We start from the raw sequence: 18267 nt of genomic DNA on the forward strand, positions 1-18267 counted from the left end.
ATCCTGACGAGTCTCCCAATCCCTCTTCTTTACCTCGACCCTTACTAGTCTCCCAGTTCCTCATCTTTTCCTCGACCCTGAGGAGTCTCCCAGTTCCTCAACTTTCCCAGTCCCTGACGAGTCTCCCAGTTCCTCATCTTTCCCTCGATCCTAACGAGTCTCCCGGTTCCTCAACTTTCCCTCGATCCTAACGAGTCTCCCAGTTCCTCAACTTTCCCAGTCCCTGACGAGTCTCCCAGTTCCTCATCTTTCCCTCGATCCTAACGAGTCTCCCGGTTCCTCAACTTTCGCAGTCCCTGACGAGTCTCCCAGTTTCTCATCTTTCCCTCGACCTTGGCGAGTCTCCCAGTTCCTGCGGCTGAGAAACACCCCCACAGCTGATGCTGCTTCACTGTAGGGATGGTATTGTCCAGTTGATGAGCGGTGCCTGCTTTCCTCCAGACATGCCGCTTGCCATTCAGGCCAATGAGTTCAATCTTTATTTCATCAGACCAGAGAATTTTGTTTCTCATGATCTGAGAGTCCTTCAGGTGCCTTTTGGCCAACTCCAGGTGGGATGTCATGAGCCTTTTATTGAGGAGTGGCGGCTTCCATCTGATTGATGGAGAGCTGGAGAGGTGTTATTTCTTCTGGAAGGTTCTCAGGCCTGATTGGTGGAGAGCTGCAGAGATGCTTGTTCTTCTCTCAACAGAGAAACTCTGGAGCTCTGTCAGAGTGACCATCGGCTTCTATGCCTCCTCCCTGACTAAGGCCCTTCTACCCAGATCGCTCAGCTCTAGGAAGAGTCCTGGTGGTTCCACACTACTTCCATTTACGGATGATGGAGGCCACTGTGCTCATGGGGACCTTCAATGCTGCAGACTTGGCTTGGTTTGTGCTCTGACATGCACTGTTAACTGTGGGACCTTATATAGACAGGTGTGTGCCTTTCCAAATCATGTCCAATCAACTGAGTTTAGCACAAGTGGACTCCAATCCAGTTGTAGAAATATCTCAAGGATGATCAGTGTAAACAGGATGCACTTGAGCAAAATTTTGAGTGTCATGGCAAAGGCTGTGAATACTTATGTACATGTGATTTTTATTTTTTATTTTTTTAAGAAATTTGCAAAGATTTAAAAAAAGATGTGGCATTTGTGATCAGAGAACGCTGCTCTGCTGTAGATCTACCCTGCGTTTCCTGTCGGATCTCCATCAATCCCATCAGCCATCAGGGTTTAGCTGACATCGCATCATCAGAGTCACACAACGAAGAAGGTCAAAGCTCCTTCATTCAAATGTCTTCTTTCTTCTCATGATATGTGATTTGAGGGAGGTCGATGTTTATACATGAGCTACAGTAAGTGTGTTTCCTTCAGGTCCTGTATCACCTGTTCGAGGAGTTTGCGCACGTGGGCGAGGTGACGGCGCTCGACGTCTTTCTGGGTGTTGTGTGTTTCTTCGTGGTATCGCTGGGCGGAGTGATGGTGGGCGGCGTGTACGGAGTTCTGGCGGCCTTCACCTCACGCTTCACGGCGCACACACGTGTGATCGAGCCCCTCTTCGTCTTCCTCTACAGTTACATGGCGTATCTGTCCGCCGAGGTCTTCCACCTGTCTGGCATCATGGCGTGAGTCTGGCGTTCCCACTGCTAATGAGCCCAGAGTCTGTGCTTGTGTCTCACGCAGGGGTTTCTGTGCGGTTCTCAGGCTCATCGCGTGTGGTGTGGTGATGCAGCCCTACGTGGAGGCCAACATTTCCCACAAATCCTACACCACCATCAAGTACTTCCTGAAGATGTGGAGCAGCGTGAGCGAGACTCTGATCTTCATCTTCTTGGGCGTGTCGACGGTGGCCGGGCCGCACGCCTGGAACTGGACGTTTGTCACCATCACCATCGTCCTCTGTCTGCTGTCCAGGGTTCTGGGTGAGCGTCTCCTCATGCTACGCTAGTTAGAGTTTATCAGGAACATCCAAGGGGTCTAATAAGACATCTTTATTGAGCAGTAAATCAGCATATTAGAATGATTTCTGAAGGATCATGTGACACTGAAGACTGGAGTAATGATGCTGAAAATTCAGCTCTGATCACAGGAATAAATTACACTTTACACTTTACTATATATTCACATAGAAAACAGCTGATTTACATTGGAATAATATTTCACAGTTTTTACTGTATTTATGATCAAATAAACGCAGCCTTGGTGAGCAGAAGAGACTCTTTCAGAATTTTTTTTTTTTTTTTAATTATTCCAAACTGTGAGTTTTGTGTGTTGGTGTGTCATGCAGGTGTGATCGGTTTAACGTACATCATTAATAAGTACCGCATGGTGAAGCTCAGTGGCAAGGATCAGTTCATTGTGGCGTATGGGGGCTTGAGGGGCGCAATCGCCTTCTCGCTGGTATTCCTGCTGTCCAGTGACGACTTTCCCATGAAGGACATGTTTCTCACCGCCATCATCACCGTCATCTTCTTCACTGTGTTTGTGCAGGTGAGAGAATTGGACACTCACTCCCTTTAGCTGAAGAAAATCCATCCAGTTGTAGGAAGTACTGTCGCCGGTGGTTTCTGGCATATAGGCTTCTGTCACGTGATCACCATCAACCTGCTGATGTTTTTTAGGGAATGACGATTCGACCCCTCGTTGACCTTCTGGCCGTCAAGAAGGGAAAACAAAGTAAAAGTTCAATAAACGAGGAGATTCACACTCAGGTAGTGTACCTGATCTCAAAGACTGAGAAACACGTGATGTAGCCGAGAACTGCTCGGCTGGACGGTTAATGGATAATTAAAATGTTAAATGCTCCTGTTTTGTGTCTCCTGCAGTTTCTGGAACTTTTGCTAACTGGAATAGACGGCGTGTGCGGACACTACGGACATCATCACTGGAGGGACAAGTGCGTTTCAGACCAGCATTGAAGGAAAAGTCAGCTGAAACTGAAAATCCTGTCATGGTTTACTGTTCATCCTCATGTTTTGTATCAATCTTCACACTGCTTTTCCATACAGTGACCAGATGCTCTCGAAAAATATCAAGAGTACCGATATCGAGTACCCGCTATTTGGTTTAATCTGTAAATGAGTTTTATGATCTGTGGAGACCTTGATTCTCAGAAGCTTTGAACCGTGAATAACAACTTAAATTTGGTCTGTTGGTTTTCTTCTTTTGCACTCTACAGAAAAATAATAGCAAACATAGTGATGTACTGAAATTTCAGCAAAAGAAAACAATTCTGCAAAAAATTATTGTTCAGTTTTGGTCAAAATAGTTTTGAAGGCCAAAAACAGTGACACATTATTAGCGCTTATCTGATGTATTTAACTGTGTGCAGGAGACATGAGGGTGAGTAAATGATGCCAGGTGTTCACAGGCTTGACTCTTGTATTTCAGATCTTGTAAATATTCTAGTTTCTGATGTGTGTTCTTCTGCAGGCTGAATCGCTTTAATAAGCGTTACATCAAGCGGTGTCTGATCACTGGAGAGCGATCGCAGGAACCGCAGCTCATCTCCTTCTACAATAAGATGGAGCTCAAACAGGCCATGATGCTGCTGGAGAGCAACAGTTTAGCCAGTCTGACCACTGCATCGGCCATACCGTGAGATTCCACACACTCCACACACTCCTCAGGCTCACACTGCATACGCTCACATCACGCTCCTCATACTGCACACACTCCTCACACTGCATACGCTCACATCACGCTCCACACACTGCACACGCTCCACACACTGCACACACTCACATCACGCTCCTCACACTGCACACGCTCCACACACTGCATACGCTCACATCACGCTCCTCACACTGCACACGCTCCACACACTGCACACACTCACATCACGCTCCTCACACTGCACACGCTCACATCACGCTCCTCACACTGCACACGCTCACATCACGCTCCTCACACTGCACACGCTCACATCACACTCCTCACACTGCACACACTCCTCACACTGCATACGCTCACATCACGCTCCACACACTGCACACACTCCACACACTGCACACGCTCACATCACGCTCCTCACACTGCACACACTCCTCACACTGCATACGCTCACATCACGCTCCTCACACTGCACACACTCCTCACACTGCACACACTCACATCACACTCCTCACACTGCACACACTCCTCACACTGCATACGCTCACATCACGCTCCTCACACTGCACACACTCCTCACACTGCATACGCTCACATCACACTCCTCACACTGCACACACTCCTCACACTGCACACACTCACATCACGCTCCTCACACTGCACACGCTCACATCACGCTCCTCACACTGCACACGCTCACATCACACTCCTCACACTGCACACACTCCTCACACTGCACACGCTCACATCACGCTCCACACACTGCACACACTCCACACACTGCACACGCTCACATCACGCTCCACACACTGCACACACTCCTCACACTGCACACGCTCACATCACGCTCCTCACACTGCACACACTCCTCACACTGCACACGCTCACATCACGCTCCTCACACTGCACACACTCCTCACACTGCACACGCTCACATCACGCTCCTCACACTGCACACACTCCTCACACTGCACACGCTCACATCACGCTCCACACACTGCACACACTCCACACACTGCACACGCTCACATCACACTCCTCACACTGCACACACTCCTCACACTGCACACGCTCACATCACACTCCTCACACTGCACACACTCCTCACACTGCACACACTCCACACACTGCACACGCTCACATCACACTCCTCACACTGCACACACTCCTCACACTGCACACGCTCACATCACGCTCCTCACACTGCACACACTCCTCACACTGCACACGCTCACATCACGCTCCACACACTGCACACGCTCACATCACGCTCCACACACTGCACACACTCACATCACGCTCCACACACTGCACACACTCCTCACACTGCACACGCTCACATCACGCTTCTCACACTGCACACACTCCACACACTGCACACGCTCGCATCACGCTCCACACACTGCACACACTCCTCACACTGCACACGCTCACATCACGCTCCACACACTGCACACGCTCACATCACGCTCCACACACTGCACACGCTCACATCACACTCCTCACACTGCACACGCTCCTCACACTGCACACGCTCACATCACGCTCCTCACACTCCACACGCTCACATCACGCTCCTCACACTGCACACGCTCACATCACGCTCCACACACTGCACACGCTCACATCACGCTCCTCACACTGCACACGCTCACATCACACTCCTCACACTGCACACACTCCACACACTGCACACGCTCACATCACACTCCTCACACTGCACACACTCCACACACTGCACACGCTCACATCACGCTCCTCACACTGCACACGCTCACATCACGCTCCACACACTGCACACGCTCACATCACACTCCTCACACTGCACACACTCCACACACTGCACACGCTCACATCACACTCCTCACACTGCACACACTCCACACACTGCACACGCTCACATCACGCTCCTCACACTGCACACGCTCACATCACGCTCCACACACTGCACACGCTCACATCACACTCCTCACACTGCACACACTCCACACACTGCACACGCTCACATCACACTCCTCACACTGCACACACTCCACACACTGCACACGCTCACATCACACTCCACACACTGCACACGCTCACATCACGCTCCACACACTGCACACGCTCACATCACGCTCCTCACACTGCACACGCTCACATCACACTCCTCACACTGCACACACTCCACACACTGCACACGGTCACATCACGCTCCTCACACTGCACACACTCCACACACTGCACACGCACACATCACGCTCCTCACACTGCACACGCTCACATCATGCTCCTCACACTGCACACGCTCCTCACACTGCACACGCTCCTCACACTGCACACACTCACATCACACTCCTCACACTGCACACACTCCTCACACTGCACACACTCACATCACACTCCTCACACTGCACACACTCCTCACACTGCATACGCTCACATCACGCTCCTCACACTGCACACACTCCTCACACTGCATACGCTCACATCACACTCCTCACACTGCACACACTCCTCACACTGCACACACTCACATCACGCTCCTCACACTGCACACGCTCACATCACGCTCCTCACACTGCACACGCACACATCACACTCCTCACACTGCACACGCTCACATCACGCTCCTCACACTGCACACGCTCACATCACGCTCCTCACACTGCACACGCTCACATCACGCTCCTCACACTGCACACGCTCACATCACGCTCCTTACACTGCACACGCTCACATCACACTCCACACACTGCACACGCTCACATCACACTCCTCACACTGCACACGCTCCTCACACTGCACACGCTCACATCACGCTCCTCACACTGCACACGCTCACATCACACTCCTCACACTGCACACACTCCACACACTGCACATGCTCACATCACGCTCCTCACACTGCACACGCTCACATCACGCTCCACACACTGCACACGCTCACATCACGCTCCACACACTGCACACGCTCACATCACACTCCTCACACTGCACACGCTCCTCACACTGCACACGCTCACATCACGCTCCTCACACTGCACACGCTCACATCACGCTCCACACACTGCACACGCTCACATCACACTCCTCACACTGCACACGCTCCTCACACTGCACACGCTCACATCACACTCCTCACACTGCACACGCTCACATCACACTCCTCACACTGCACACGCTCCTCACACTGCACACGCTCACATCACGCTCCACACACTGCACACGCTCACATCACGCTCCACACACTGCACACGCTCACATCACACTCCTCACACTGCACACGCTCCTCACACTGCACACGCTCACATCACACTCCTCACACTGCACACGCTCACATCACGCTCCACACACTGCACACGCTCCTCACACTGCACACGCTCCTCACACTGCACACGTTCACATCACACTCCTCACACTGCACACGCTCACATCACGCTCCACACACTGCACACGCTCACATCACGCTCCTCACACTGCACACGCTCACATCACGCTCCTCACACTGCACACGCTCACATCACGCTCCTCACACTGCACACGCTCAGATCACGCTCCTCACACTGCACACGCTCACATCACGCTCCTCACACTGCACACGCTCCTCACACTGCACACGCTCACATCACACTCCTCACACTGCACACGCTCACATCACGCTCCTCACACTGCACACGCTCACATCACGCTCCTCACACTGCACACGCTCCACACACTGCACACGCTCACATCACGCTCCACACACTGCACACGCTCACATCACGCTCCACACACTGCACACGCTCCTCACACTGCACACGCTCCTCACACTGCACACGCTCACATCACACTCCACACACTGCACACGCTCACATCACGCTCCACACACTGCACACGCACACATCACACTCCTCACACTGCACACGCTCCTCACACTGCACACGCTCACATCACACTCCTCACACTGCACACGCTCACATCACGCTCCACACACTGCACACGCTCACATCACGCTCCACACACTGCACACGCTCACATCACACTCCTCACACTGCACACGCTCCTCACACTGCACACGCTCACATCACACTCCTCACACTGCACACGCTCACATCACGCTCCACACACTGCACACGCTCACATCACACTCCTCACACTGCACACGCTCACATCACACTCCTCACACTGCACACGCTCACATCACACTCCTCACACTGCACACGCTCCTCACACTGCACACGCTCGCATCACGCTCCACACACTGCACACACTCCTCACACTGCACACGCTCACATCACGCTCCACACACTGCACACGCTCACATCACACTCCTCACACTGCACACGCTCACATCACGCTCCTCACACTGCACACGCTCACATCACGCTCCACACACTGCACACGCTCCTCACACTGCACACGCTCACATCACGCTCCTCACACTGCACACGCTCACATCACGCTCCACACACTGCACACGCTCACATCACGCTCCACACACTGCACACGCTCACATCACACTCCTCACACTGCACACGCTCCTCACACTGCACACGCTTACATCACGCTCCACACACTGCACATGCTCCTCACACTGCACACGCTCACATCACGCTCCACACACTGCACACGCTCACATCACGCTCCTCACACTGCACACGCTCACATCACGCTCCACACACTGCACACGCTCACATCACGCTCCACACACTGCACACGCTCACATCACGCTCCACACACTGCACACGCTCACATCACGCTCCACACACTGCACACGCTCCACACACTGCACACGCTCCTCACACTGCACACGCTCCTCACACTGCACACGCTCACATCACGCTCCACACACTGCACACGCTCCTCACACTGCACACGCTCCACACACTGCACACGCTCCTCACACTGCACACGCTCACATCACGCTCCTCACACTGCACACGCTCAAATCACGCTCCACACACTGCACACGCTCACATCACGCTCCACACACTGCACACGCTCACATCACGCTCCACACACTGCACACGCTCACATCACGCTCCACACACTGCACACGCTCCACACACTGCACACGCTCCTCACACTGCACACGCTCACATCACGCTCCTCACACTGCACACGCTCAAATCACGCTCCACACACTGCACACGCTCACATCACGCTCCTCACACTGCACACGCTCACATCACGCTCCACACACTGCACACGCTCACATCACGCTCCACACACTGCACACGCTCCACACACTGCACACGCTCACATCACGCTCCTCACACTGCACACACTCCTCACACTGCACACGCTCACATCACGCTCCTCACACTGCACACACTCCTCACACTGCACACGCTCCTCACACTGCACACGCTCACATCACGCTCCACACACTGCACACGCTCCACACACTGCACACGCTCACATCACACTCCTCACACTGCACACGCTCCACACACTGCACACGCTCACATCACACTCCTCACACTGCACACGCTCACATCACGCTCCTCACACTGCACACGCTCCTCACACTGCACACGCTCACATCACGCTCCACACACTGCACACGCTCACATCACGCTCCTCACACTGCACACGCTCACATCACGCTCCTCACACTGCACACGCTCACATCACGCTCCACACACTGCACACGCTCACATCACGCTCCTCACACTGCACACGCTCACATCACGCTCCTCACACTGCACACGCTCACATCACGCTCCACACACTGCACACGCTCACATCACGCTCCTCACACTGCACACGCTCCTCACACTGCACACGCTCACATCACGCTCCTCACACTGCACACGCTCACATCACACTCCTCACACTGCACACACTCACATCACGCTCCACACACTGCACACGCTCCTCACACTGCACACGCTCACATCACGCTCCACACACTGCACACGCTCACATCACGCTCCTCACACTGCACACGCTCACATCACACTCCTCACACTGCACACGCTCACATCACGCTCCACACACTGCACACGCTCCTCACACTGCACACGCTCACATCACGCTCCACACACTGCACACGCTCACATCACGCTCCTCACACTGCACACGCTCACATCACGCTCCACACACTGCACACGCTCCTCACACTGCACACGCTCACATCACGCTCCACACACTGCACACGCTCACATCACGCTCCTCACACTGCACACGCTCACATCACGCTCCACACACTGCACACGCTCCTCACACTGCACACGCTCACATCACGCTCCTCACACTGCACACGCTCACATCACGCTCCTCACACTGCACACGCTCCTCACACTGCACACGCTCACATCACGCTCCACACACTCCACACACTGCACACGCTCACATCACGCTCCACACACTGCACACGCTCCTCACACTGCACACGCTCACATCACACTCCTCACACTGCACACGCTCCACACACTGCACACGCTCACATCACGCTCCACACACTGCACACGCTCCTCACACTGCACACGCTCACATCACGCTCCACACACTCCACACACTGCACACGCTCACATCACGCTCCACACACTGCACACGCTCCTCACACTGCACACGCTCACATCACACTCCTCACACTGCACACGCTCCACACACTGCACACGCTCACATCACGCTCCACACACTGCACACGCTCCTCACACTGCACACGCTCACATCACACTCCTCACACTGCACACGCTCCTCACACTGCACACGCTCACATCACACTCCTCACACTGCACACGCTCCTCACACTGCACACGCTCACATCACGCTCCACACACTGCACACGCTCCTCACACTGCACACGCTCACATCACACTCCTCACACTGCACACGCTCCTCACACTGCACACGCTCACATCACACTCCTCACACTGCACACGCTCCACACACTGCACACGCTCACATCACACTCCTCACACTGCACACGCTCCTCACACTGCACACGCTCCACACACTGCACACGCTCACATCACACTCCTCACACTGCACACGCTCACATCACACTCCTCACACTGCACACGCTCCACACACTGCACACGCTCACATCACACTCCTCACACTGCACACGCTCCACACACTGCACACGCTCCACACACTGCACACGCTCACATCACACTCCTCACACTGCACACGCTCCACACACTGCACACGCTCCACACTGCACACGCTCCACACTGCACACGCTCACATCACACTCCTCACACTGCACACGCTCCACACACTGCACACGCTCCTCACACTGCACACGCTCACATCACACTCCTCACACTGCACACGCTCCTCACACTGCACACGCTCACATCACGCTCCACACACTGCACACGCTCCTCACACTGCACACGCTCACATCACACTCCTCACACTGCACACGCTCCTCACACTGCACACGCTCACATCACACTCCTCACACTGCACACGCTCCTCACACTGCACACGCTCACATCACACTCCTCACACTGCACACGCTCCTCACACTGCACACGCTCACATCACGCTCCACACACTGCACACGCTCACATCACGCTCCACACACTGCACACGCTCCTCACACTGCACACGCTCACATCACGCTCCACACACTGCACACGCTCCTCACACTGCACACGCTCACATCACACTCCTCACACTGCACACGCTCACATCACACTCCTCACACTGCACACGCTCACATCACACTCCTCACACTGCACACGCTCACATCACACTCCTCACACTGCACACGCTCACATCACACTCCTCACACTGCACACGCTCCTCACACTGCACACGCTCACATCACACTCCTCACACTGCACACGCTCACATCACGCTCCTCACACTGCACACGCTCACATCACACTCCTCACACTGCACACGCTCACATCACACTCCTCACACTGCACACGCTCACATCACACTCCTCACACTGCACACGCTCCTCACACTGCACACGCTCACATCACACTCCTCACACTGCACACGCTCCACACACTGCACACGCTCACATCACACTCCTCACACTGCACACGCTCCTCACACTGCACACGCTCACATCACACTCCTCACACTGCACACGCTCCTCACACTGCACACGCTCACATCACACTCCTCACACTGCACACGCTCCTCACACTGCACACGCTCACATCACACTCCTCACACTGCACACGCTCCTCACACTGCACACGCTCACATCACACTCCTCACACTGCACACGCTCCTCACACTGCACACGCTCACATCACACTCCTCACACTGCACACGCTCCTCACACTGCACACGCTCACATCACACTCCTCACACTGCACACGCTCCTCACACTGCACACGCTCACATCACACTCCTCACACTGCACACGCTCCTCACACTGCACACGCTCACATCACACTCCTCACACTGCACACGCTCCTCACACTGCACACGCTCACATCACACTCCTCACACTGCACACGCTCCACACACTGCACACGCTCACATCACACTCCTCACACTGCACACGCTCCTCACACTGCACACGCTCACATCACACTCCTCACACTGCACACGCTCCTCACACTGCACACGCTCACATCACACTCCTCACACTGCACACGCTCCTCACACTGCACACGCTCACATCACACTCCTCACACTGCACACGCTCCTCACACTGCACACGCTCACATCACACTCCTCACACTGCACACGCTCCTCACACTGCACACGCTCACATCACACTCCTCACACTGCACACGCTCCACACACTGCACACGCTCACATCACGCTCCACACACTGCACACACTCCTCACACTGCACACGCTCACATCACGCTCCACACACTGCACACACTCCACACACTGCACGCTCACATCACGCTCCTCACACTGCACACACTCCTCACACTGCACTCGCTCACATCACACTCCTCACTGCATGTGTGTGTGTGTGTGTGTGTGTGTGTGTGTGTGTGTCTGCAGACAGCAGCGCAGCAGGAGGACGCTCAACATCTCTAAAGAACGAGAAGAAGAAATCAGAAAGATTCTGCGAGCAAACCTGCAGAAGACGCGACAGAGAGTGAGACTCATGACATACTGATTGCATGTGTTCTGTGCACATCCAGTGTGAATGTTCTGTACAGAATACCTGGGTGACGTGGTACAAGTGTTGTATACAACATAGCATACTGTGTCAGGTAGGCCGCTGTATCCCATAGTGCAATGCACTCAACCTTGATGCGGCAGTAATTTCAACATCATCTTGACTCATTATTCGGTCAGAATAACACCATTTTTTAAACATTTACGCTAGATTTAGATGAAATTTTTTTCTATTTAAGTGACATCAAATAATTGTGCATTTGTGTTGCTAAAGCGCTCGCTGAATTAAACATACATTATGAGGTCATGTAGCATATTGTTTGAAATGTTTATGCTTGCATAACACATAATATGTGTTTTCCACAATTTTTTCTAAAGAAGCAGCAGGTGATATTAAGTGTGTACTGCACTGTGTGAGGTTAGCAGTGTTCTAGGATTCTTGGTAGGGTTGCACCAGACGTTCGTAAGTTCTTTCTTAAATTGGAACGTAAAGTCCACACTAGAGGCTTAGTAACTACTAGTTAGTTTGTAACTATGTACTTTATTCCGTTGCACCATTTGTTCGTAAGAATAGAATAGAATATACTTTATTGTCCCCTAGGGGAAATTTGTCATGGACTCAAAGGTGCGTAGTGCATGGAAGCAGCTGCCATTACAGACAATAAATACACAAAAAAATACAAATAACAACTGAAAAAACGTACACATAGGCTACATACACACACACAAAAAAAAAAACAGAACACCAAGTTATTGCACACTTCTCAGGCCTATCTATTACAAATCGTACAAATCTATTTAAAATTTTGATTTAGAATTTTGATGGAGACTGGTACGATAGAGTATTTAAAACGGTTCAGTTTAGTTTTAGGGATTCTGTACCTTCTGCCAGAAGGCAAGAGCTCATATTCCGTTTGAAGGATGTGTGACGGGTCCAGCAATACTCTCCGCGCCTGCCTAAGTACAGATTGCTCATAGATGGACTGAAGGGAGAGCTTTTCAGTCCTCCCCATCACCTTCATAGCAGTCTGTACCAGGCGCTGCAACTTTGACTTGGACTGTGTGGAGAGATTGCCGAACCACGCCGTCATCCCATACCTGATAATACTCTCCATCACTGCCTGATAAAATAAAAACATGATGTTCTGACTGACACCAAACACTCTTAGTCTGCCTAAAAAATACAGTCTTCGCTATAAACGGGAACATACATAATCTACATGGTCACTCCAGCTTAAGAGGTAAGGCAGAACGTTGCAAGTAAAGTAATGCGTAGTCACATAATATGACGTTTAGCCTCGATGATCCAATAGCAACCTTCAAATACGTGAGCAGAAGCTGTGTTGAAATGCCGTGAATTTCAGTTTATACTTCATTCTAACTTCTTTTGCCTCACGTTACTAACGGTCAGGGTTGGGGAGTAACGGAATACATGTAACGGCGTTACGTAATCAGGATACAAAAATCCAGTAACTGTAATCCATTACAGTTACGTCAAAAAACGTAGTAATCAGATTATAGTTACATTTTAAAAAAAGGGGGAATACTTTCAGGATTACAATGGTTTAATTTAAAACTAAATAAATAAGTATTTTGGCATAATAACACTATATTAAGCGCTGCTTGACTATACAGTAGTTCCTGGTTCTGTTGCCAGTAATGACTCGCGTGTGCCACGTGCTGGTGCATGCGCAAATAACAGCTTTCTACAATCTCCTCAGACGCAGATTGAATCACTGCTGCTAGTAGAAACGACGCTGCCTGCGGGTAAAATCGCTTTTAATTCATGGAAATTCCGCTGCTATTTTGTAGAAATTAGGAGAGTATCTTTTTTAGTACTCAAAATGTCCTTTCTTAATCTTTTCTCACGTAACGGGATGTTCGCTGTCTAGGTAACGTAGGGGAACTCCCACTGCCAACACAAGTTCAGTCAGGCAAATTAAGAAAGATCACGGCTTTAGTCAAAATGTAGGCCTATTTTAAAATAAACTAATATGTAGATTGTGTAAAAATGTTAAATGTTGTGTTTTTATTTTTTAGTTAAAAATTAGTTACAAATAAAACAAAATAATCTGTAATACCATACATTAGCCACTAGATGTCTGTATAGTCCTTTACATAAATATATATTCAGGCCTGTGTGTATATTTTGAAAATATTGTAATGTACACTGAGCCAAATTCTTAATAAATAAAAGTTTTTTAATTTTTTTTTTTAATAATATTTCTTCTTGCTTGACTTTATTTATATACGTGACCTTGAAGTAATCCAAAAGTAATCAGTTACATTACTTTCATATTATAGTACTTGGATTACGTTACTGAATACTTTTTTTATGAAGTAATTTGTAACTGTAACGGAATACATTTTTAAAGTAATCCTCCCAAGCCTGCTAACGGTACAAATAAGTTTCCATTAAATATGATAGCCTACTTGATCATTAATAACATAAGTGTTTTTATATGTAAATAACATTCAGAAACTGTATTTGAAATGAAGTGAATAAGGATCAATAAATAAATATTGATACAAAAAACATAAGAAATTACATTTATTGATTATGACTGATATTTGACATGCACAACATGGACGATGCACACAGCGGCGCGCTGTTTATGACGGGTTCGTGTTAAAGAGTCGCTAACAAAGTAATCTTTTCACATAATGTTCTCTCTCTTAAAATGTAAGCGAGTGAAAATGTCAGCATTATCATATATGTGTAAAGAATTGAAGTCTGTCAGGTAAAAGAAGAGCTTATTGATGCAGTTCAGTCTGTCTAATATTTTATTCCAACCGTTACTCCTGATCAGAGGCTGCCGTAAATATTTAGTTTATACGTAGAGTTACGCTTCAGCTAAGTTTAATGGTGCAACGCAAGAATATTTAGAAGTGCGTAAGGCGTAACTTAGTGTCCCTTTACGTCAAAACTAGGCTAAGTTGTAACTTACGCACAGTTGGTGCAACCGGCCCCTGTGCTTCAGTGCTTGGGAAATGCAGCACACATTTATTCAGATGTAAGCGCTGAGATGTGTGTGTCTCTTGCTCAGTTCACTGCAGTCTTATTTACTGGACTGTGCAAGTAACTCTTGTTTGTTTGTTTGTGTGTGTGTGTGTGTGTGTGTGTGTGTGGTTAGCTGCGCTCGTACAGCAGACACACACTGATGCCTGATGCTGCAGAAGACGACTGGAGCGAGACGCGGATCAGGAAACAGCGCGTGGAAATAGAGCGGCGGGTGAGTAAGAAAAGAAAGAAAGAAAGTTATGCTTTCATTTATTTGTCTGTATTTAAACGCTCAAGCCAAAGGAAAAGCCAGTAATTTAAGGTGTCACTTTTCCAGATGAGCCACTTTCTGATGGTTCCTGCTAATCGCTCCGAGTCTCCTGCAGTGCGGAGAGGCCACTTCGAGTCAGGTGACTTTCTCAGCCGTTTCCAGGGTCACTCGAGTCAGGTGACCTTCTCAGGTGTTTCCAGGGTCACTCGAGTCAGGTGACCTTGAGTCAGGTGACCTTCTCAGGTGTTTCCAAGGTTACTCAAGTCAGGTGACCTTCTCAGGTGTTTCCTGGGTCACTCGAGTCAGGTGACCTTCTCAAGTGTTTCCAAGGTCACTCGAGTCAGGTGACCTTCTCAAGTGTTTCCTAGGTCACTCGAGTCAGGTGACCTTCTCAAGTGTTTCCAGGGTCACTCGAGTCAGGTGACCTTCTCAAGTGTTTCCTAGGTCACTCGAGTCAGGTGACTTTCTCAGGCGTTTCCTAGGTCACTCGAGTCAGGTGACTTTCTCAGGTGTTTCCAGGGTCACTCGAGTCAGGTGACCTTCTCAAGTGTTTCCTAGGTCACTCGAGTCAGGTGACCTTCTCAGGTGTTTCCTAGGTCACTCGAGTCAGGTGACTTTCTCAGGCGTTTCCAGGGTCACTCGAGTCAGGTGACCTTCTCAGGTCTTTTCAAGGTCACTTGAGTCAGGTGACCTTCTCAGGTGTTTCCAGGGTCACTCGAGTCAGGTGACCTTCTCAAGTGTTTCCTAGGTCACTCGAGTCAGGTGACTTTCTCAGGTGTTTCCTAGGTCACTCGAGTCAGGTGACCTTCTCAGGTCTTTCCAAGGTCACTTGAGTCAGGTGACCTTCTCAGGTGTTTCCAGGGTCACTCGAGTCAGGTGACCTTCTCAGGTCTTTCCAAGGTCACTCGAGTCAGGTGACTTTCTCAGGCGTTTCCTAGGTCACTCGAGTCAGGTGACCTTCTCAGGTGTTTCCTAGGTCACTCGAGTCAGGTGACTTTCTCAGGTGTTTCCAAGGTCACTCGAGTCAGGTGACTTTCTCAGGCGTTTCCTAGGTCACTCGAGTCAGGTGACCTTCTCAGGTGTTTCCTAGGTCACTCGAGTCAGGTGACTTTCTCAGGTGTTTCCAGGGTCACTCGAGTCAGGTGACCTTCTCAAGTGTTTCCTAGGTCACTCGAGTCAGGTGACCTTCTCAGGTGTTTCCTAGGTCACTCGAGTCAGGTGACTTTCTCAGGCGTTTCCAGGGTCACTCGAGTCAGGTGACCTTCTCAGGTCTTTCCAAGGTCACTTGAGTCAGGTGACCTTCTCAGGTGTTTCCAGGGTCACTCGAGTCAGGTGACCTTGAGTCAGGTGACCTTCTCAGGTGTTTCCAAGGTTACTCAAGTCAGTTGACCTTCTCAGGTGTTTCCAGGGTCACTCGAGTCAGGTGACCTTCTCAAGTGTTTCCAAGGTCACTCGAGTCAGGTGACCTTCTTAGGTGTTTCCAGGGTCACTCGAGTCAGGTGACCTTCTCAGGTGTTGCCAAGGTCATTCAATAACAGAATGTGGCATTGAGTGTTTGAAATGTTGTCTTCCAGACAGCCGAGGTCAGACGGCCAGGCCGAGTATCCTAGTGTCGGTCCCCAGAGACCCTGAGAACCCAGACGGATCCAGATCCCAGAACCCCGACGGATCCGCTCAGACCCAGAACCCGGACGGTGTGCAGGACAGCCGAGGACGCAAGCTGAGCGTGAAGTTTACTCTGGGTGTGGAGGAGCAGAACCTGCCTCGGTGTTTGAGTGATCCGGGTCCACATAACCTGCTGGAGGAGGAAGAGCTGTTTTAGCACAAAGACTGAGGATGCTTGTTTGTGTTTTATGCAGTGGCAAATTATTAAAAGGTTATGTAAACTGAGCTGCCTATCTTGGCCAGGACACTCCCGTAAAAGAGATTTTAATCTTAGTGAGTCTTCTTTCCTGGTTAAATAAAGGTTTATTATTAAACAATTATTTCTAGTGATCTGAGTGCATGTGTCTTACGTGTCACGCTTGTCCTGTTTTAGGCCGCGTCCACCTGGTATTATCCTGCGTTTCACATGCATATCCCATGACTCTTGTGTTCAGATCTATGGTTAGGCAAGGGTTAGGTTAGGTTCGTTTTTAGTTTAGTTTAGTTTAGTTAGGTTAGGGTAGGCAAGTTTGCTCCTAGAGTTCGCTTAGGGTTAGGTTAGGTTAGGTTAGATTAGGTTAGTTTAGGTTAGGGTAGGCAAGTTTGCTCCTAGAGTTCGCTTAGGGTTAGTTTAGTTTAGTTTAGTTTAGTTTAGTTTAGTTTAGGTTAGGTTAGGTTAGGTTAGGTTAGGTTAGTTTAGGTTAGGGTAGGCGAGTTTGCTCCTAGAG

The 18267-nt window shown here is 50.5% G+C and overlaps 1 protein-coding gene across 3 annotated transcripts in view; it reads left to right on the forward strand.

Moving 5' to 3' along the window:
• Window positions 1–17888, forward strand: part of slc9a1b (solute carrier family 9 member A1b) — a 35024-nt gene extending 17136 nt beyond the window's left edge. For 2 of the 3 annotated variants that reach the window (XM_084423243.1, XM_084423245.1), the window contains 10 exons: window positions 1359–1609; window positions 1689–1906; window positions 2272–2474; window positions 2606–2695; window positions 2810–2880; window positions 3417–3581; window positions 12504–12600; window positions 15758–15856; window positions 15962–16034; window positions 17470–17888. In XM_084423243.1, coding sequence (XP_084279369.1) covers window positions 1359–1609; window positions 1689–1906; window positions 2272–2474; window positions 2606–2695; window positions 2810–2880; window positions 3417–3581; window positions 12504–12600; window positions 15758–15856; window positions 15962–16034; window positions 17470–17717 — 1515 coding nt within the window. In that variant the 3' untranslated portion in view covers window positions 17718–17888. The remainder of the gene's footprint in view (window positions 1–1358; window positions 1610–1688; window positions 1907–2271; window positions 2475–2605; window positions 2696–2809; window positions 2881–3416; window positions 3582–12503; window positions 12601–15757; window positions 15857–15961; window positions 16035–17469) is intronic. The other variant, XM_084423244.1, reaches the window with a different exon arrangement.
• The last annotated feature ends 379 nt before the right edge of the window (window positions 17889–18267 follow it).

Source organism: Rutilus rutilus (genome assembly GCF_951802725.1).
Source record: "Rutilus rutilus genome assembly, chromosome: 11".
Lineage (NCBI taxonomy): Eukaryota > Metazoa > Chordata > Actinopteri > Cypriniformes > Leuciscidae > Rutilus > Rutilus rutilus.